Source organism: Elaeis guineensis, chromosome 2 (assembly GCF_000442705.2).
Source record: "Elaeis guineensis isolate ETL-2024a chromosome 2, EG11, whole genome shotgun sequence".
In the NCBI taxonomy this organism is placed as follows: domain Eukaryota; kingdom Viridiplantae; phylum Streptophyta; class Magnoliopsida; order Arecales; family Arecaceae; genus Elaeis; species Elaeis guineensis.
The window spans coordinates 55,989,893-56,013,148 of record NC_025994.2 but is presented as its reverse complement, the minus strand read 5'-3'; the positions used below and the strand labels follow the sequence as shown (position 1 = coordinate 56,013,148).

The 23,256-nt window shown below is 38.6% G+C and overlaps 1 protein-coding gene across 2 annotated transcripts; it reads right to left on the bottom strand.

Moving 5' to 3' along the window:
- Positions 1-892: 892 nt before the first annotated feature.
- Positions 893-15,952, bottom strand: LOC105036238 (outer envelope protein 61). 2 transcript variants are annotated; one of them, XM_010912002.4, is made up of 11 exons: positions 15,606-15,952; positions 14,039-14,269; positions 11,570-11,626; positions 11,321-11,449; positions 9,904-9,981; positions 9,682-9,752; positions 9,522-9,574; positions 9,196-9,391; positions 8,249-8,756; positions 7,976-8,119; positions 893-1,474 (listed from the first exon to the last, which is right to left on the bottom strand). In XM_010912002.4, the coding sequence occupies exons 1-11, from the start codon at positions 15,699-15,701 to the stop codon at positions 1,328-1,330; spliced, it is 1,710 nt and encodes a 569-aa protein (XP_010910304.1). In that variant the 5' UTR covers positions 15,702-15,952; the 3' UTR covers positions 893-1,327. The 2 variants fall into 2 exon arrangements, with proteins under 2 accessions (XP_010910304.1, XP_029117993.1); XM_029262160.2 differs by having other exon boundaries at positions 1,087-1,474; positions 7,976-8,134; positions 15,606-15,932.
- Between the last annotated feature and the right edge of the window lie 7,304 nt (positions 15,953-23,256).

Below are 23,256 nucleotides of genomic sequence, written 5' to 3'. Positions count from 1 at the left end.
GTTAGTGCAGTTGAATCGATAGTCACCGCTCAGTTTTAAGCCTCCCACCCTCGTCTAGAAAATTTTTTGTACACCACGATGTAAAAAAAATTGATGTGAAATACATCACTTTATTCGATTAATCCATATAATCATCATTTTTCAACATATATTTACTATCTACAGATCGATTTTTTCATTTAAAAATTTTATATGATAAAAATATGTACATCTTTTGAAAAAAAAATTATGACATTTTATGACGTAATATAATCCAAAATGTCATAATATAACTTCAAATATCATAATATGAGAAAGATATTTTTGTCCAACTACTTTTCAATGCATATTTAATATCCACAGACCAATTTTTTCACTTAAAATTTTTAAATAACAAAAATATTTTTATTATTTATAAAAAAATTATGACACCATATGCATATTATGAATGCAGGATGTCATAATATATATATAAAATATTATAATTTTTTCAAAGAACAAAAATATTTTTATCATACAAAATTTTTAAATTAAAAAATCGATTTGATAGCATTAAATACGCAATGAAAAATAATAACTACGTAAACCAATCGGATGAGACTCTACGTCGAATTTTCTACACAACCCTCAGTGTACAAAGAATTTCGTTTCCCGCCAGATTGCAAACATCCTAGTTCTCCAAAATATACACACAACATGCACTCACAATTGAAAGCCCTTAAAATAGAAAAACCTTAAACAGAATTTAAGGGCAAAACATGAAACACTTTGCAAAACTTATTTTTGTATTTTCAAAAGAATCAAGACATTTAAATCTCTGTAGCAAATGTATCTGCTCCGAATACCAGCTGCTAGTGACCAATAGCCACCAAAAAACACCAAACCAGTTAAATTTTCCTTCTAATAAAACCCATTTGGACAATTGGAAACAAAGCATTGATTACTTGTACTCCGTTTTTTAAGACAGGGAAGCCAGCAACAATGCCAAAGAGGTCCTAGATTAACAGTATAGATTTTGTAGCAGTGCCACTAATTCCTCACTGCAATAATCTCCCGTTTAATGACATCAAATCATTGCTATAAACACATCCGGGCAAAGCAGAGAACTACTAAAATCCAATACTACTTTGCTTGTTCTTGATTCACCTACCTTTCTTGCAGGCAGACTAGGACCACTCAGGTTACACATTATTAAATGGGCGTCTGTGGGGCCCAACGCTTTGGACAGAAAGGGCACCAATGATGTTAGAAACAGGCCTATTGACACCCCTCGTCTGTTGCCACGATGACATCCAGATGATGTTTCAACGATATCCAACTTCTCAATGATTTGGAAAAATTTTGGTGATCATCCCCCAATAAATCCAAGCTGATGAAAGATGAAAGCCAGTATAAGCACAACAATCGCAAGGATCATGCCGGGCCTTCCTAAAAGCCAGTTCTTTGTCTTCTTTATAGTTTCAAACCCTCGCTGGGCCCGTTCTGCCCAACGCATCTGAAAAGACAATAAAATTAGATATCAGATAAATATGGCAAGCTTTGGTTCACATGTTCAACAAGTTAACAATTCAGACAAACATAAGGCGCCAACCAAGCACTGACATCTCTTATATTTTAGTATAACTATTTGCTTGTTAAGAAAAATTCAAATTCCATAATATGATAAAAATGCCACCATTGAGAAACTCATAAAGATCAATGTCTAACCTAAGCAGATGCACAAAGATGTTAAATTAAGTGAAACAGTTTTACAACTCCCTCAACATCAAAAACAACCAATCTAAAAATATCTATTTTCTATAAGTGCCAATATAGATGCTATTTCTGTGTAAAGAATGTAAAACATAGTACAAATGCATATCTAAATGGTTCATGATAAGTTACAAGAAGCATAGTATTGGAATTAAATTCTAAGATTTGGCAGAATTTATTATTCACTAATTAAAGAAGAAAAACCAAAATAAAGGATGATATGTGATAAAGAGAGGAAAAATATCTCTACCTCTAAGTCTCTTGGGGAAGAACTCTTTCAGACGGGATCGCAATGTTCGTAATGTCATAGGAATGTGTCCAAGTTCATAGAGAATCTAGAGATATCTCCAATAAATAATATCATATACTAGATTCCTATAACAACCCAAGACCTCACCTAAAGGCTAGCCCGAAGATATTTTTTTAGGTTCTTTGGTTTTGTATAAGTACTCAAGATCTTCTAAATAAATAACTAATGTGGGTCTAAATACACGACCATATATGTCCTCACATACTCCCCCCATTTAAACCCTGACATCCTTGCCAGGCTAAAGGTCTAAATCCATATTTCTATTCATAAACACCACAAATGGCCCGTGGTTAGCCCTAATGAATCTATGCTGCAGTATTCCTTAATCCACAGATCATAAGCTGGGTTGGTTTTAATACCATTTGTAATAACCCAAGACCTCACCCAAAAAGACTGGTGAAAAAGTATTTTTTGATTGTTTGGAACTATATAAGTATGCAAGATCTTTCTAATGAATAACCAATATGAGACTAAATACACGTTCGCACAGATCCTCGCACCATGACCAACCCATAGTCAACTCTAATAAATCCATGCTACAGTATCTCCTAATCCACATAAGCTATAGACTAGATTGGCTCTGCCATTTGTAACAACCCACGACGTCATCCAAAAAGATTAGCCAAAAGATATTATTTGGATTCTTTGGCCCTATACAAGTACTCGGATCTTCCCAGTGAATATCCAATGTGGGACTAAATATATATCTATATGGATCCTTACATACTCCCCCTCATTTAAGTCCTGATGTTCTCACCATTTTAAGGGTTCAAATCTATATATCCATTCATAAACACCACGATCGACCCATGGTCAGCCCAATGAACCCATGTTGCGATATCTCCTAGTCCACAAATTATGAATCAGGTCCGCTCTGATACTATTTGACACAACCCATGACCTCACCCAAAAAGACTAACTGAAAGGTGTTATTTGGATTCTTTGATCCTATATAAATACCCAACATCTTCCTAACAAATAACCGATACAGGATTAAATATACACCCATACGGATCCTCACAATTCCCTAACCCAAACTCTTCCTATCAAAACTTTAGGAAAAAGTCACCTATTTGCAAAAACTCATTTGGTAAAACTTCATAAGAGAAAAGAAAAAGGATAAATATACAAATAAATGAATGAAGAAATGAATAGATGGACACAAGTCTAAAATGGGATGCGGCATCTAACTTAAAGATGATAGGAAATTTAAAATCAAGTGACTGTAGGGAAAGCTTCAATAGTAAAACTAAGAGATTTAGATTTGTTTACGATGGAGACAAATCCAATAGTGGAAAAGACCCATGATCACTATTAGCCTAAAATTTTGAATTAACAAACAGTTGTATGAACACAGGCTCAAAAATTACATCTCAACACTCATCCTGTGTTTGGTTGGGGTCATGGGAGGGTGCATAGATAGGATTGAAAGGATGGATGGCCTCCATCTACTATTAGATTCAAAAAGTTATAAAAAAAATGGATGAAAAAGGAGGAATTGTCCATCCGCTCTGGCCCACCAATTTGCATCCTTCCAAACTGGGAGGATGAAGAATAGATGGAGTATTGAAGGATAGATTTTTACATTGACAAAATTACCCCTCATTAATTTTTCTTATAAAACTATCTTTTACATACTTATATATGTACTATTAATCATATACTATTAAATTTTATTAGTCATTATTTTAATTTTAGTATATAATTTTCATAATTATAATTAAATAATTAGATTATCTTCTATTTCTCTATTTATATTTACTATTTTTTAATTAGCTATTTGTATAATATTAATTAACTATTTAAACTAAATTATAATTAATAATTAATTTATAAAATTATGTATTGAATTAAATATTTATATAATTTTTTATATAATTATAGATTATAAGTTTATACATTATTTTCTTCTTTAGTACAAATAAGAGTTATAAATTGATAATAATAATATTTTATCGAAAGATAATTTTATAAAAATATTATATAAATATTATCCATCCTTCCTCTCATTCCTCCTATACCAAACATAGAAAAAAATCATTTCCATCCATCATTCCATGTTTCACTAAACATATGAGAGGATAGATAGACTTTCCTCCATCCATCCTTCATACCAAATAGAAGTTTAATGCATATCCATGACAAGGATCCTACATATCCATCTAAACACTTTTGCAATCAAGATTGATGAAGACACAGCAGACTCGGTCAAGCACAGGAAAACAATCCCAGTTGAGAGATCATGGATATGGCAGCTTTCGAAAAGATGCAATGCTCAGTGGACATCAAAACCTCGATTACTCTGATGTAATTGCTCTCATTCTCCCAGCAATTTCATACCAAACAAAAAAAGTACAGTGGAATTGTTCCACCAAATAGAAGCGAGGTTAACTAAGCTTGACATGGATCCGTGAAGTACTGACTTTATCTTAATCAAGAAGATTGAACTGAGCCACACAAACCAAAGACTACTCCAAAAATTAGCACAACAAAAAAGTATATGTCTAGAATAACTAACCCTGATACAAAAAGCCAGCCTGGAGCCTAATTAAAATTGTTCAAAGTGAAGCTCAGATAAGGTTAAGATTTTGAGTTTCCAATCTAAATAATATTTCTTAATGTGAAAGAAACTAATCTCTTAATTGGAAGACTTTCAAACTTAATGTAATTGTACAGAAGAAATACTCATCTTTTCTAAATCTTAGAAAATCTAAATATAAAATCTAAAACTAGTTATGAAGACCACCTCTTTTCATGTATCACAATGCCAAATGGAATCCTAGATACCTCAAAGTAATGCCCACATAAACCACACTTCGATGCACCACGCGCACTTAAGGCCATCTACAAATTCACTCAGCCCAAATGGCAGAAAAGATGATGAAATAGAATAAGGAATGCAACCCAAGCCAAGCCCAATCTCTGAACAATGTACAGTAGGAAAAATTCAGTTTCACAAGTCTTTTTCAAGGTTAGACTCACACACAAACCTGGTAAAACAGATTAATATCTGACTTTAATGCACTGATGAGTCACCATAAATCAACTAAAGATCATTCCTGTCGTCAAAGAGAAAACTACCTCAACCTAAAAGAAAGCCACCCACTTTGCCTCTAACATAACCTATTAAAAACTTCAGCAATCATGGTGATAACAAAGGTCGGAAAGGCTCACTCTCACAGAATTGCCCATATGGGTGAAGTTATTTTATGGGAGGGATCTTTCCTGTAACCCTTGGCACATGCTGTATTTTGACCTCGCGGGTGGACAATCCGATTGAGGAATGTGACGGAGCTCACTCTTTTTTGACCCACAGCAATGCATCACAAAAAAGCATGAAATAAAATAGGCAAGGAACTGTAACTCCTTCACTTCAACCAAAGCCCAAGTCAGGAAAGTGCAGAGGCACAAGATATTTATGCCTAACTCTGATGCACTCATAAAGCCACCACCATATGTCAAATACTGATGCACTCATCCCTTTAAGCAATGTTGAAGCTATGTCAAAACCAGGACCCTAGAATGTTAAGAGCAATTTCTATATCGCTCAATATGCCAATCAGCTTATAGCCCTTGATGTTATAACTCCCTGAATAGGAATAAGGGTGATAACCCTGATTTTACCACAGGAATAAGGATGATAAGATTCTCATTGATAACTCCAATGAACCATTTAATTCGATTTAGAAAAAAACAACAATCTTCAACAAATCCTCATGAGTCATTCACAAGCCTATAATAGAATACAGATGGAAACCATGAAGGCCTTAAGCCTTGTAACTATCCTCCCAAACACCACCTCTTTGATCTCTCCAAAATCACAATACTTCATCCCCTCCTAACCTTATAACCTCCTTCCCCCACATCATTTTGAGACACATACAACCACATACCAAAACCCAGAAAAACAAAAAAGAAAAGAAAGAAAAACAATGACTCCATAAATTATTTTAGGGTGTTTATGGCAAGTTTAAAATTTTAAATCACATTGAATTTCTACCTACATTTTCAAAACAAAGTGTTCTAATCATTCTCTTAAGACATCTACTCAGATTTATTTTTGCTCTAGTATAGATTTACAGCTTGTTTGATCATCATAACCAGCAATGCTTTATGGGTGGAGCAACATGAAATTGTGATTTCAATATATTGAATTAGAAGTCGGCAATTTTATCATCTAAAGGCACACTTAAGATAGAGAAATTGTTTGGCAACATGTAACTAAGAGATGGAATTATGAATCAGAAAATTAATTAATAAAAATATAGTAAGAAAACAGTACATAATGTACTACCAAACTTTGCAAGGAAAAGCCCACTCTGTTTTTTCCTCCTTTTTCTTGCTGTGGAAAAAGCAGTCCGTTTAAACTCTATTGAACCTTACCCCCTCTCCTTAAGTCTATTTGATAACATCATATGCGTACATGAACTTGTATCAGACACTCGTTTCAAACATGTGTGCATGAACTATTATGATGTGCATCTAATTGTGTGCATTCATTTGAGAATAGGGATATAATAGTTCTAATAAGTCCAATCAGGCAAACTTAGAAAAATGAATAAGTGACCCCTTTTTACAAATATGAAAATAAAGTGAAATATGTTCCAAAATCTCATTATGATAATTATATCATTACATGAAGAAATAATATATATTTGCAAATTATAATTGTGTTGCAATATTATTACAATTTTATTGTACATAAATTATCAGATATTATTTTCATCATAGTAATAATTTCATATATTGGCAATGTTATGATACCTTGTATATTATTTGATGTTAGAGTATACCTATTATATTAAGTATTAACTATTACAAAATTCCTATAATATTATTAATACAATATATTAGAAAAATAATATACATTGCAATTATGTAATGTATATTGATCTTATTATACACTTATTGTATATGATTCTTTTTTATATATCATATTGTTTTCTTATTGTGTTAACGACATAGTTCTCACCTAATTACTGGTGAAAACACAGCATTTTGATTGAATACATTGTTGCATTACATGTTAATTGCATTTCATGTAGAATTAGCTTTAAGATTAGCTGCATACATGAAAAAAAAAGGTTCTTGTAGATGCAACTAAATAGGCCCTTAGCATATTTCTAGTTGCGATCCAACCTAACAAGCTTTTGATGGGCTGGCATAAAAAGCATCATATGAACTTGTTTAAAATATAGGTCGTGGACTTCAGCTTTTATTCTGTAACTAAAGAAAGGAAAAGTTAGAAGGCATTGGTCTATCAAGCATGGTTCTCAGCATGCAGATGTCAGTTATCACCAATACCAGACCCCCCAAAAACTAAAAGGTGTAAATGAAGCTACTGAGTCTAAAACACAATCTCAATTTGGAAAGACAAATACAGGAGCTATTTTTCACTCTATGGAATGAACAACCAAGCATCTACAAGGTAAAATGCTTATGCAACAATTAAAATATAAAAAAAGATGTCAACGTGGTCTATGTAGCCACATATGCAGCTGCACATGCATATGTGCCTCCTGGCTTCCCATCTTAGGGTCTAGGCCACCCTCCAATGTGTATTGTGCCCAAGTAGCCAGTATACACCCAAGCCCCAGATATGTGGCCCTCTGGCACCTTTCCTCCTCTGCTTTCTCTACAGTTTTTCTATTTTTCTAAATATATACTGAATTATTTCTAAATTTCTTTTTAATCTACTTTTATAAATTTACTTATTTTAAAATTGTTTGTTTTTACTATTGTAAGTTAACTTTTATGAACTTACCATTATAAACACCATAGGTGGCCATATAAAACAGCCACATGCCACATACTACCTAGGAAATATTCATTACCTGTACTGCCCATGTATCCTAGCCGCATATTAAACTCGTTTTCCAAAATGATAGACATTAAAAATAAAAAATAAAAACAAAGTCAATAAGATTAGCATACCATCCTGTCCAAGTCTTCTGGTGATAATGATGACATGGCCTGTTGAGCTTTTGCTGCCTCTTCCTTTGACAGCTTCATCCCAAATTGTTCACTCATATTTGCCATCATATCTGGGCTCATGTTCTTCATCATAGAAGTAAACATCTGCCAATTGATAATCTTAAAGGGATAAGAAAACACAGAAATTGTAAGAGTAGATGCTTGATAACAACCTTGAGGAATAAAAGACATAAAACTGAAAGCTGAAACTTTTGTATATGAAAAACACCAAACCTGCCGCATAGCTGGATCTTGCAGTGAATTTCTCATGCTTTCCTGCAAATCAGCTGTTGAAGCTGGGATACTAGAAGATGGTTGACCTATGTTTGAATTGAGAAGCTCATTATATGCATTTCTTCCTGCACTGCTGTCCTGCGTAGAGGAACTACCTGAAGCAACTGAGGACTGCAAGACACTTTCTGATCTTTGGGCACGACCACCTCCTGTTGGTGTTGGAAAAGGTTCACTATTTACGTTTAATGAAGCAGCAGCTTTTAGCATCTTCTGAAGCTCCTCAGGAGACATTTTGCTAATGCTATCCGATGCCATCTTAACCATTTCAGGTGTCATTTCTGGAAATTTTGAACCTAACCTTGTACCATCTGGGCCTTGTCCACTCAAGGAAGAAGCTACTTGGAGCACTTTCTGAAGCTCTTCTGGATTCATACTACTCATCATTTCTGTGGCTGATTTTACAATGTCAGGTGACATTTCGGCATTTGAGACATAACTTTGGAATAACCTGGAAGGTTATAAACAATTAAAGAACTGAAAAGAATGGACATAGCAGGTAAGTGCAAACACAGACATGCATATCGGTCAATATGAAATTTTTTATGCCATATTTGGTTGAGTTTGAAATATTATATACTAAATTCAGTGATTTCAGTAAATGATGCTGATAAATAAAATGCAGATATGGTGAAGTTCTGGCACTATCCAATTTATCCAATGGAAACATAATTGTTTGTGAAACAGATTGAAACTTCTGAAAAGATAAAGCAAATAAAAGATGGCTAAAATTACATCTCAATTTAGTTATATAGTTGCACATTTTTTTAAGCCAAGAACTGAAAATTCTCCACCATGTTTCACTTTAGAAGGGCTACTGCTGCAAGTAAATTATGTATCTATAGAATGGGTGAAAATTTGCACATAAAATTAAATTAGTCCCGATATACCTGACATTTTCAGGATCATCCTTGAAACTTTGTAACAACTCAGAATCAGCAGGGGAACCCGGATAAGACCCATTCACTTTTTGAGAGCTCTCACCAGCTTCAACTGACTGGGTCACAGAATAGTTCAATGCACTTCTATGACTGTCCGATGGCTCAGGTTCAGTCTCTTCTTCTACTATCTCTTCAATAACCAAACCTGCAAAATAGACCATGCAAAAACAACAAGAAAAACTAAGTATAGGTATTTATACTTGCAAGATGAAAATATTTTGTTTCATATAATAACATCAACCTAGATATGACTTGAAGAAACAAATGAAACTTGCCTTGTGACACATTCCTATCTCCACCTTCCTTCATCAATTTTTCATTGGCATCTCTGCATTATACATATGTCCATGAGCCACTTTGCCATAGATCATGAATTACCAGAGTTTCATACTTCTGATATGAAAATCCTGTGTTTTGTGTGAAGAAACATCATACCTTAGGACATCAGCTATAGTTTCATCTTCAGGGGAAATTGCATAAGCCACCTTCAAATCAGAGACAGCAGCCTAATACATGTTTCAGTTATTAAAACTCTATTCAGCAGGCATGCCTTTCAATAAAATAATTTTCACGCATGAAGCTAGCCCAGAATGTTTAACTTATTAGACAACCGACATGTCAAAAAGGCCCAAGAGTAAATGATTAATCATAACTCACGTCTAACTTTCCAAGTTGCTTAAATGCTTGACCTCTGCGATATAGAGCTTTTACATTCTTTGAGTCATATGCCAAAACCTGTAATTAAAACAAGTCCCATTGGGAAAAAATTGAAAACTGAAATATATCAGAAACATGGCTATAAAGAAGAGATTTTAATATTTTAGAACTCAAGCTAAATGCCAATTTTTGCAATGTGGTCCTAGTTCAGGAATTCAAAAAAGTAGTATGCATGCAAAATCAAAAGAAAAGAATGATTGAGGGATGATCAGAGAGAAAGAGGAGTCCGTATATTGAAAGGAATAAGGCAGTTCTCTCCGCATGATGGAATCAAAGCATTGACCAGCATTGCACCACATGGGAGTATTTACTTAAGTATAGGCCGGCGTGTCCAATTCATTTTGGTCTGGGCATAGGTTTTGCCTTGGACAAATTGAGTACGTATTCAGTTAGGCTGCTTTGGTCAGTTAGGTAGTAATCTTCTTATTTTTAAGAAAAAAAAATTCTAAACATAATTTACATGATAAACACATCTAGTGCCTTGCAAACTTTAGTGACATGCATTTGTGCACACAAAAACATTCCACAGGCATGAATAATGTACATCCATACTACATACATGTAAGCATGCATGCATACATCCATGCATATGTACATGCACACATCTATATATATATATATATATATATGTGTGTGTGTGTGTGTGTGTGTGTGTGTGTGTGTTTCTGCACTTACATGTATATACATATACATATTGGTCAAATGTTGTGAATGTAATTGATGGAGATCCTAAGCCGCCCTTACGTGGTTACACTAGACGTGAGTGCCAATCCAGATTTGACTAGGCTTTCCTTATATTGATGATTTAATTTGAAATCTTGATTTGATTAGGATTTTCTCAAATTGCTGATTTGATTTGCCATCCTGATTTGATTAGGATTTCCTCAAAATTGCTGATTTGATTTGCAATCCTAATTTAATTAGGATTTTTTTATATTAGTGATTTGATATGAAATCTTGATTTGATTAAAATTTCCTCAAATTTGCTGATTTGATGTGAAATCCTAATTTGGTTAGCATTTTTTTAAAATGCTGATTTGATTTGCTTTAGTTTTCCTTATTTATAAGATTCTATATATATTTCCTTATTTTGTTAAGATGAGTTGCTTAATTTGCTACTTCCAATTGTGGGATTGTAAGCCTATAAATACGGGCTTGTAAAATATTACCAATATGTTATGAATGAATGAGAATTAAAGTATTGCAAGAGTTTTCTATCTATCTTCTCTGAGTACTCCTAAATTTCTTCTCTTATCTTTGCTCTACTACCTATCTTCTTCCTCTTCTTCGTCTATCTCGGTTCTGCAATAGTAATTCTATAGAGAAAGGGGGGAAGTGAAAAATTAATTGACCATACCTCTGACCCTTCCTTGATGCAGTCCTCAAACTGCCTTGTTTTCAGGTAACATGACATTAGATTAAGAGAACATTGCAACTGGAGAGTGCCACCCTGGGATGATGGAATTCCTTTTAAGTTGTTTTTTGCCTGATTATGTGAAGCAGTCAGCGAATTATTATTACTATCTGAAGATGATAAAACCTTAAAAGGTAGATAAGGAAAACAATTGACATTTAATGTAACAGGTGAAAGAAAGTACAAACATACAAGCAAGTATTTTTTAGCTGCATCATAATATTGCCCGCAGCTATGAAGCTCATTCCCCTGATATGAAAAGGAAAAAAATTAAAAAAAACAAGAGTAATGCTGGATATTACCAAACAAGAACAAATGGATTATCAGAATGAGAAGATCCAAATTAAACAGTTGACAAAAATTCATTCTAAAGCAATGGCCAGAACAACAAATAATGTTATGAGAAACATGGTAAATCAATAACCAATCGGCTCTAAGTTCTAACAGATAGCAAGCTGCATTCATTCACTAGTATTTCACCAGCGAATAGGATGACTTTCTCATTCTTGACCTTTCCTCAGTCCCCTATTCCAACCTCTATCCCTGAGTCAACCGAAAAAATATTTGCCTCCCCTCTTATTCATTGAGAAAAGCAGGGGTGGGAATCTACTTAAACATGCTCACTCGTGTTAGGAGCATATTCACTAACAAGACTCCTCTATGCACCTCTCCCTTTCATTCCTTCCATGCATCCACCCTTGATGCAGAAGTGCTTAGCAAACTCAAATGCACCAGTGTTAGAAATCAGAGATTTTTATAGTCGAAATTTTAACACCTAATTTCTTAAGACACTGTAAATAAACTTCAGCAATTTGTGCATCAGCGATGACAACATCATCACTGAGCACATTGACTGGGACACATCAACTACATTGGCCTGCCAAGAATTATTAGCAGTGTGTGTGTACACCAGCTAAATAATTGATATTATATCAAGCCTGTTCAGGTCTTTGTGGTAACAGGGAAATAAGTGAAAAAGAGGAGAACAGTTTTTTTCCATGAAAACAAAATGTTCAAATACTGAAGTGTTCAGCATACAGGAAAATGAAAATGAAAAAAGAAGTACTTAAATTTTACTTTTCAAAGAGAGTATTAAATCTTAGTTATGGTACTAAAGGTTTTTAGCTTAAAAATGAAAATTCCTAGTTTCCCTAATTCTAGAATAAAGGTTTCTGGATCCTTTCTTTTTCTTTTCTTTTTTCTTTTTAGCTAATTTTACCAACCCAAATTGAAGGAAAACTGTGTTTCCCAGCAAAAATGAACTTTTCCAGGATGTCTTCCTTGTAACTAAGAAAAAGCTAGGTTACAGCAGACAGCATAGCCAGTCGAAGTTTCCAAGCCGACTCTGAACTTTAGCAAAAGTACCTATTGTCTGATACACACCTGACCTCAAAAAAATAATCATTACGACCTGCACATTAAGACAGTTGTGTTCTTTACAAGGCAATGTACGTTAGGAGGCTTATGAAATTTATTTAATGTAAAACTCCTAAAACTCCAGACTATTATTAGACATGGCAATATATTGTTTTCTTGTCTGCTTGATAAGGAAGGTTAAAACTCGAAAGCATAATCATAATAATAGCTTTATCAAAAAGTTGCACTTAAAGGCTAAGCAACAAAGACACCCTTTCAAGATTGCTTGATCAGTTGCTTGGCCACATAATATATGGTGATAATGTCTTTCACAATGCCCAGGTAGAAAGTATAGGTAATTGTTGATGAAGTATGACAGTAAGGCCGTTCAACTGGATGCAATTATTTACTCAGGGAAAAAACTGCGGATTGTCAGATGCAACTCATTCTAAATTTGAAAGGTATAATCCAACCAAGTTGAGGAAAGGGATATTCCATGTTACTGCCGTAAGGTTTGCCATAAATGTAACATGGTCATTATGTTGTTCATCTAGTTAAGTAATTACTACAATCGGTTAACTAGAATTCCTCCAATTAAATGCCAGACATCTACCTAGACTGTTTAGTATAATCCTAAACCAAAACATGCATCAATGAAAAACTCTTAACTTGAGGAAAGATCCAAGCAGCGGAAACAATTGATATCTTGATGGATAGGCAATGGGGAGAAATTTCTTTTAACATAGAGGATGCAGATTGTGCAATAGGTTAGTTTTCATTTTCAGAGAATTGTGATAAGATTTGCATCAAAAAATGCAGAAGCATTACAAAAGCCTCTGTCATTCTATTACTGTTTGACCAACGACATTCAGATAAGGAGTTCTATTGAGCCCAACAATTATACAAGTTTGCCTAAAATTTGAGTAAGCTTTTGAAGGCTACAGTTTGAACAAATACAACTCTAGTAAATTTATTTTGTTTTTATGCTAAAACTTGATGCTACATAAGAACATAGCAAATCCACTTTACAAAACATTCAGGAAAACTATTTCAACCTAAAAGTTGAATGGTGATATTCCACAAAGTGATCTTATAAATTTTTTATTCTACTATTTCCTTGCATATCTTTTACACTTCTGTGTACTAATCATATACCTATAAACTATATTTCATCAGAAAATCATGAACTTACAGTAGATACTTACCATGACCCTTGAAATGAGATGTCTATATGTACAAGCTGTTCTGCTGGGAAAATTATCATCATAGTAATAGTTCTTTTGAGCAAATTTAAGTAAGACGAACCTGTTTCTTCAGCATCATTGCTGCATTGAGTTCATACGATATTTGAGCATCTGCATGAGCCTTCATGGCTGAAATTTCTTCAGGCGTAGCCTTAGCCATCTTCTCACTAACCTTAACCATATCCTCAGTTCTAGCATGTTTTAGCTGTTCTGCAGCACGTCTCATATCTTCAGGCCTCAAGTTCTTCATGCTTTCTGTTGCTAATTTCAAAAGTTCCGGGTTGGACATCATCTGCAAAATCATCAAAATGTAAGCCTAGGAACTGCAGCTTGAAGGTAACTATCAGAAAGCGGGCAGGGAAGAAGATTTTCATTAGAAGTTAAGCAATCAAGGAAAAAGGAATGACATATTTGCAGGGAGGGAAGGAGGAAGGGAGAGGGGGAAGGACGGGGAGAGATCCAATAGACATATTGAGTTGTTTCCAATGTAATAGGAAATCTATGTTAACAACTGAGTTGAGACCAAGTTGGCATGATTGTCTATGTAAAGTAAAACATTTGCAGTGGAATGTTAAACGACACAGGTCCAAAGTATATGTTGGATCTCAATTATCGATATATATAATGAGGATAAAGACTAAAAAGAAGTTGGCATGGTGGCTCTGTAAACATTTCACTTGCAGTACAAGAGATTGTTACACTAATTCAAGAAGAAATGCTTCCGAGCACTGGCTTTATGAGGTAAAACAAGTATAGGAAAACAGTGATAGAAAAATAGCTTCTGCTAATATATAATTGTGGACAAATCAGAGCTACCATGCAATCAATTAAAATCGCAAGAGAACAACATTCCCTTGATTGGCACAGAGCCACGAACCAGGGTATAATACTCACTTTTTGGTGTTCAAAAATAATAATAATGTAAAAGAAACCGCCAAAATCATGATTTGAAAGTTCTTACATAACCCAAGCACCAAAAGGCACCGGACACCAAAGAGAATGATCTGAAATTTTAATATATCATGATACAGTAAACCATTCCAATGTGGCACACTAGGATGTAGTTCTGTGGATGAAGCAATGTTTCTTATTGACAAAATGGCTCCCTCAAGACTATCCCTGTGGCGAGGAATGGCAGAACGTATTAGATCACTCCTCTATCTCCAGAAAAGTTCCTCTCTGCGTACTTCAATCTTTAATGGTGATAAAATATGTTAAGGGGCTTGATGATGGATGATTTTGTTAAGCTGGCCGAACTAGAAGACTGTCGTTTCCATACAAGGCCGAGATCAAACATAAGCCCATAAATACCAATAAAAATCTCTTCCCCATCCCAAAAAATCCAGCTTTTGACATCAAAAGAATAATTCCAACAAAAATCATAGAATACTAACGGAATTCAAAGAAAAAAACTGCTAATTTCTAACGAATCAGACCTGAATTCCATTAATAAACTTGCTTTAAACACCAAAGATCATCACACACCACTAATTGACGAATTGAATTCTAGATCCCATATCCAATAAAATTAAACACAAAGAATCATTAAAAAAAAACCAAAACTTTGTCTTTCTACAGATCCAAGCGGCAAAAGACGATTCAAAGCGCCACAGAGAGGGGATAGCGACCTGTTGTTGGATCCTGGCGAGCTCTTCGGGAGGGATCCGACTCATCTGCTCCTGGGCGAGCCTCATCATCTCAGGGTCCATCATCGCGTTGTACATTTCTGCCCCTCGCGCTCTCGAATTCCAGAACCGCTATCCAGAAACCCTCGTTTCCGGAAGCAAATCCTAGCGACGACGGACAGAAGGATGAAAGAGGAAAGGGTGAGAGAATCAAGGAGCGAGGAACTCTCCTTTCGAGCAGGAATCGAGATCAAAAGAGACCTCCTTTACCCCAATCTGAAGGAAATCGAGGAGAAAGGAAAGGGTGAGAGAAATCGCGTAGACGCCGCCTTCCCTAAATTGCAAACGAATCCTGACGTTTAGGGCCCGTTCTTTTGTAGGTAAAAGATTTACCCATGAAACTAAAACCCCGTTAAGGAATTATATGCTTGTTTTTTTTTTTTTTTTTAAGAAAAATTGTTTGACGTTTTTCTTTGACGGTTCGGGGCTGGTTCGCTAGAACGGACGGCCGCGGCCAATCAAGCATATCGAGTCAAACTGCACGTTTGACCAAGTCGGGTCCAAATTCCCAGACTATGTAGGTAAACCAGTCTGGGTCAAGCCCGAGGCCGAAATATCTGCCCGAACTCTAAATTTTTCCTTATTTCCTGATTTGAAACATCTTTGAGACTTTGGAGAAATTATGGTGCCACACCAGTGCACACCACCAATCACCGTACATACAAGCATGAGTTCTATTCATTGTGGGCTCATCTCAGCATTTTTCCACTGCAATACATTATGACGGTTGATGGCATACACAAGCATATATGGTTGTGTATGCAGTACATACAATAATTTTTGAAGATCTTAAATTTTATCTATATAGTTAATTTTTTTTATTTTTATTTAAAATAATAGAGATAAAATTTGAGATAAAAATATCTTTGAAATTTATAAAATATTTTTTTTTATTTAGAAACTATATATTGGAAAAAAAGATTGAGGTTGTATCTTTCACGTGAAAAAGCAAGTTCTCTTTCCTCCGTTGAATCCCTCTAGCGAATCATCCATGGATCACTTTAAAATCTGCATAGCAATGGAGTTTGGAGTGCTTTGAAATTTATGCATGGATGATTTTGGATTCATGCAAAGATGAATCCTTAATCCGATCATAGAAAAAGAAAAATTCACTATAATCTTTATGCCTCTTCTCTTTCTCCATGATCTATACCCACTGCCTTCTTTATCATTGCCGTCATTATCACCACTGCTACAGTACCATCTATTTCTCTAATTTTACTAACTATCATGGTCATTCTTCTCACGAGTGTTGCAGCTCATCTGGTGCCCTTTTTGTTATCACTATTGCTTTTGGGTATTACCACCATACCACTGTGATTACTCAACCATATCCCCCTTTTGCCAAAGCTACCACCATACCACCTGCACCACCACCATAACTCAAGGCTACCATCCATAATCATCACCACCATATCACCAATAGCATCACCAACATAAGTGTTGCCTTTTTTTTCTTTTATATAAGGGAGGCAAGCCTTAAATCAACTGAACTAAAACCCCGTTAAGGAACAACCAGGAGAATCAGCAGTGAGCTATATTGATGAACAGTTAGAATATTAATCAACATGTAAAACTATGTTCCTATGGACTATCAAGTCGATCAGCTAAATGATTCTCTTTAAAAGAAACAGTCAATACATGAAAATGTGGGATGCTAAAGATGTTAGAAATTATGTCCTAAAACCAATCATTTGACAATTGTACTAATTATAAATATATATGAATTGATTAATAATAAAAATTATTTAGATCTTTTTCATCACATAATTACATCTTTTAACAAACTTCTATGTTGTGATGAAGTCCTTAAGATTACTTTGATCGATAAAAGAAGATTTATCGCATAGTTCTTAAACTGATTCATGACCAAACGGTACACTATTACTAGGACGATAGCGATATCAAGTATAGGTCGTTGTGTGTCATATGCGTTGGTTGTCCTTGTAACCAAATAATGTAAAGATACTGGTATAACATGCAGGTGAGATGTAAGAGTACATCATCACTGAACATGACCAACTGTGGAGCACTTTGCCGTCAAGAGTAGTTCGCGAAGGGTGTGGATATAAGTGTCCCTCCGACTTGAGATCACCACGATGACTTGCAAACAACTTACTGACTTTGGTGCGGATTAACTGAATTTTTAATTCAATAATGAAAGATTTCTAAATGTAATCAAGTACTTGTCAAGTTAGTGCATGAGTCAAGATGGGATTGACCCCTCCGAATTAGTAGGAGTTAATACATTAATGTATTTCAATTTAGTAAAACTTGAGTTCGAGTAATCCATGTGATGGATTTGAAAGATTGAAATATAATGTGGATGACTTATTGTAGGGTTGACAGTCAAACCCTGGGTCTCCTTGAGCATTAGGATCAAAGGGATGAATTATACGGTAACCATATGCCAGTAGGTTCTGTTGGGAATAGTGTCCCAAAGTCAATCGTCAGCCTGTTGACGGTTGTGCTCTTTATTATATTAGTATATGAATCATAAATAAATAAAAATTATTTTGATATTTTTTATCACAAATTGTCATCTTCTAATGAACTCCTGTGTTGTGGTGAAGTCCTTAGGACTATTTAGACTCGACAAAGGAGGATTTGTCGTTTAGTCCTTAAATCTATTCACGACTAAATGATACGTTGTTATCAAGGACAACAATGTTTATCGAGCATAAGTCGTTGTGTGCTATATAGGTTGGTTGTCCTCTTAATCAAGAAGTGTGGAGACACTGGTATGGCATACAGGTGAGATGTAAGGGTACATCTGCACTGAACATGACCGACTCCGGAGCTATCTCTGCTGTCAAGATTTGCTCCGATGGGATATGGGTATAAATATCCCTCCGACCTGAGACCACCACGGTGACTTACAAGCAACTCACTGCACTTAAGCATTGGACTACCTGAATTTCTAATTCAGTGATGGAAGGCTGCCGGGTGTAGTCAAGTACTTGACTTGTCAGTGCGTGTGTCAAGCTGGGATTGACCACTCTAGTTCAGGAGCTGTGTATAGTCGTGTTTCAATTTAGCAAAACCTTGGCCAGGGTAGTCCTAGTGAGGAGTCACAGGACTGATTGAGTTGAGCACGACTCGGATGATCTAATCAGGGTTAACAGTTTAACCCTGAGTCATCCTAAACACAGGGGTCAAAAGGGATGAATTATACAGTAACCATATTCACGTAGGTTCTGAGTGTTGTGATTGCGACTATTCGATCTATCTGGATGTCAGGTACCATTGCTAGATGGTCACTTCGATTAGTATAGGAATTGGTTCCTGTGCTACCGGCTTAGGTTCGAACCTGCGGGATCACACACATTAGAGGTTCTTATCTGATCTGATGGCTGATGAAGAGTCATAATATTCGTAGACTATGAGTCCTACGTGTCTGGGACTCTGTGATCGAGAATCAAGATTCTTTGATCACAAGTCCCACATATTTTGGGTACCAGGGTCAAAAGTCCCACTGGTTTGGGACTCTACGATCAAGGTTTCATATTGATGGACTTTGATACCCGATTGCCTATCGAATTTAGACACAATATTTATGAGAGGTTTAATTAGTAATTTGATCGCTAATTAACTCAATTTGATTGAGTAATTATTTTTGGATCAAGTCCAATTGAATTGGATTCAGTTGGATTTGACCCGATTAGGTTAAGTGTTGACCTAATCGTCGAGATAGTTTGATCCCTGATTTGATCCGGGGTTGGACTTAATCAATTCCTAATTTGATTAGGATTTTATTGAGCCTAATTAAGTCTAATTAAGTTGGATTTAAATTAGTCTAATTGAGCATGTTGGTGCAAAAATCCGCCTGCGCCGGAGAAGCTGGAGTCGAGGGAGTCGCGATCGCCGCCGGGACCTGCAAAAGAAGTCTCAACCGGAGGTGGGGTTGCTCTGGCAAGACCCTCTGACGCTCAAGTCAGTTCTCTGCCTCAACAAGAATGAAGTGCTCGAACGAAAATTTTAGCAGAGTTTTGAGATAGAAAATGGAGTTTATAGAATAACGTATCTGGGGTTCCCCTTTTATAGACGGAGGGGGCAACAAATTGACAGTGACGCCTGTAACCGTCTGGTCATGGGCCGCTCAGAGTCAGAAGGAATTTATTGCGGAGGGTAGTGGAGTGGGATCGTGGCTATTGCTGTGGCTCGCCACGTAGAATCAGTTACGGGGAGTGGAGCGACGTCCGCTGTCGTGACTTGTCAGGGAGTGGTGGGATCGCACAGAATCCACCGCAGGGAGTGGAGCAGAATCATGGCCATTAATACGGCCTATCAGGGGGTAATGGAGCTACGCAGGGTCCACCGCAGGGAGTGGAGCAAAATCGTGGCCGTTAATACGACCTGTCAGGGGGTCCAGACTTGTCGTCCGAAGTTCGGTTGGAGTCGGTAGCGAGGTCTGGTACCCGCAGAAGTTTGGGCGAGGTCTTCTCGCAGTCAGAATAGAAGACGGAGTCTGACTCCCGTAGAGGTCCGGACGCAGTCTACTTGCAGTTGGGGTCGTAGGCAGAGTTCGGCTCCCGTAGGAGTTCGGACGGAGTCTTCCTTGCAGCAGAAGTTGTGGATGGAGCCCGGCTCCCGTAGGAGTCCGGGCGAAGTCTTCCTTGCAGCAGAAGTTATGGACGGAGCCCGACTCCCGTAGGAGTCCGGGCGGAGTCTTTCCAGCAGTAGGAGTCAGGTGCGAAGTCCGGCTCCCGTAGGAGTCCGGACGGAGCTTATCAGCAGTTGAAGTCGGTGATGGAGCTCGGCTCCCATAGGAGTCCGGGCGGAGCCTTCCTGCAATTAAAATCAAAGACGAGGTTCGGCTCCCGTAGGAGTCCGGACAAGGCTTACCTGCAGTAGAAGTTGGTGACGAAGTCCGGCTCCCGTAGGACTCCGGACGGAGCCTTCTTTGCGGTAGAAGCCAGGTGTGAAGTCTGGCTCCCGTAGGAGTCCGGACGGAGCTTATCAGCAGTTGAAGTCGGTGACGGAGCCCGGCTCCCATAGGAGTCCGTGCGGAACCTTCCTGTAATTAAAATCAAAGACGAGGTTCGGCTCCTGTAGGAGTCCGGACAAGGCTTACCTGCAGTAGAAGTTGGTGACGAAGTCCGGCTCCCGTAGGAGTCCGGACGGAGCCTTCTTTGCGGTAGAAGCTAGGTGCGAAGTCCGGCTCCCGTAGGAGTCCGGACAGAGCTTATCAGCAGTTGAAGTCGGTGACGGAGCCCGGCTCCCATAGGAGTCCGTGCGGAGCCTTCCTGCAATTAAAATCAAAGACGAGGTTCGGCTCCCGTAGGAGTCCGGACAAAGCTTACCTGCAGTAGAAGTTGGTGACGAAGTCCGACTCCCATAGGAGTCCAGACGGAGCCTTCTTTGCGGTAGAAGTCAGGTGCGAAGTTCGGCTCCCATAGGAGTCCGGACGGAGCTTATCAGCAGTTGAAGTTGGTGACGAAGTCCGGCTCCCGTAGGAGTCCGGACGGAGCCTTCTTTGCGGTAGAAGCCAGGTGCGAAGTTCGGCTCCCGTAGGAGTCCGAACGGAGCTTATCAGCAGTTGAAGTCGGTGACGGAGCCCGGTTCTCATAGGAGTCTGGGCGGAGTCTTCCTTGCAGCAGAAGTTGTGGACGGAGCTCGGCTCCCGTAGGAGTCCGGGCGGAGCGACGGGAGTTCACCAACAGTAGTCGAAAGTCGGAAAAGACTTGCGAGGGTCGATCCCGTCGAGAACTTCGACCGAGGGTATTTTATACCCAACACCAGTCCCCCCACTTTCGAGTTTGAATTTTGAATGAAGGAAGTACAGTGAGGTTGTCGTAGCCGAAGTTCTCCCTATGATGTCCGCACGCAACCATCCTCGGATATGTCGGCATTTAATGCGCGCATGCTGGAACCCTTTTTCCGATTAGGGCGATCCGAAGAGTCTTTTCGGAACTCCCACCGGGACGTGATCCCAAGCGTCGCGCCAGGAAAATTTGCGAACAGTCAGCCCTCGGTAGCGGCGAGTGGGACACGCGGGACACGTGACGAGCATCGGTGGGTCTAGGGACACTCGCCACCATAACTGCGCTAAGATCCGCTGCCTATTTAAACCCCTCACCCTTCCTCCGGGGGCTTTAATTTGCCTGAAGGACAACATCTTTCTTTCGTCTGAGAGCTTTGCCACTCAGCCACTCCATCGGTGCACCTGCCAACTCCGAGCGTCCTCCACGCCGGCCTCTGCCGTCTCCAGCCCCCCGACTCCTCTCTAAGGGGTTCCCCCGCCAGGGCCTCTGTCCCGGAGGCCATCCTCAAGAGGATGCCACAGGCTTGGAGGAGGGCAAGGAGGGGAACGACAGCTTACGAGTTCCCCGATCATAAAGCGGCCGCTGAAGGTTCCCGTCACTTCAAAGAGGGCTCGAGGGAGAATTTCATCAACAACAGGGGTTTAATAACGGGGACAACCGGTGAAGGCGTTCTGCCTGAGAATGTCGGAGCAGCAGGACGGGATGACACCGGTCAAGAGGGCAGAGCTGTCGTCACAAGCTGTAGTGGGATCCTTGATGTCATCGGGGCCGAGGGACCAGAAGCGATCGGTGCCGATGGTGGGGCAGTAAAACTTGTTGCGGGGACGGTGAAAGTAGCGCATGCCAACCTTGCCGGAACACTTGGGTCGGTGGTTGCCATGGAGCATCCGATGATGGCGTATATCTCTGGCGCCACTGCTGCCCCCGGGGTAACCCCGATTCTTCTTGAAACAGGTCTTCGTCGCTGATGCCGTTGCCCTTATTGCCCCCTAGAGTCTATCCCATCCTTTTCCCCCTAGGGTTGGAATTTCGGAGGTGGAGCGAAATAAGGTGGGGGCGAGAGCCGACAAGCCTGTCACACATACTGGAAAATGCGGCTGGGAAGAACAGAAACGGAAAGAGAAGTTTGCGGCTTGAAGTGGCCTCCGGTGTATCCCTTCCAAGCCGTGTGCTCGAGCCTTGTAATAATGTATTCTTTTCTGGCCCTCCGGGTCTTGTAACGTACATCTTGTTAGTCGAAAAATGAGGAGGTGATTTTGTTACCTTGTCCATACCTTGCGTCGAACCGTTGTCTGCCGAGCTTTTTTCTTTGCCGTTGCTATTGTTGCATTCCCTTCCCCTCCTCTCTCTTTTTCTTCTTACCTTGGGTTTGTGTTGAAAGCTTCCTTGAAAGCTGGGGTTCTTGATGAGAGTCCCAGTCCTAGTTGAGACAGGATTTTCTGTATCTTGGACGCTGCTTGTTTTTCATTTGTTGTTGACGTGACCCATCGCCTTCCTTTTTCTTTTTCGCTTGGAATTTTTCCTCCGCTCTTGGGGAGGCTACGGGAGTTCGGCTTCCATAGACGAAGTCGGGGCATGGTTCGGCTCTCGTGGGAGTCCGGGTGGAGTCTTCCAGCAGTCGAAGTTGATAACGGAGCCCGGCTCCCGTGGGAGTCCGGACGGAGTCTTTCAGCAGTCGAAGTTGGTGATGGAGCTCGGCTCCCGTGGGAGTCCGGGCGGAGTCTTCCAGCAGTCGAAGTTGGTGACGGAGCCCGACTCTCGTGGGAGTCTGGGCGGAGTCTTTCAGCAGTCGAAGTTGGTGACGGAGCCCGGCTCCCATGGGAGTCCGG

What these genes read in the sequence shown, in the direction of transcription:
- LOC105036238 (XM_029262160.2), bottom strand. Translation starts at nt 15,701, where the DNA reads ATGTACAACGCGATGATGGACCCTGAGATGATGAGGCTCGCCCAGGAG. An exon ending in GCATCAAGGAAGGGTCAGAG is followed by an intron (nt 9,982 to 11,320) that starts GTATGGTCAATT and finishes TTTTAATTACAG; the next exon opens with GTTTTGGCATATGACTCAAA. An exon ending in AGATAGGAATGTGTCACAAG is followed by an intron (nt 9,392 to 9,521) that starts GCAAGTTTCATT and finishes TCTATTTTGCAG; the next exon opens with GTTTGGTTATTGAAGAGATA.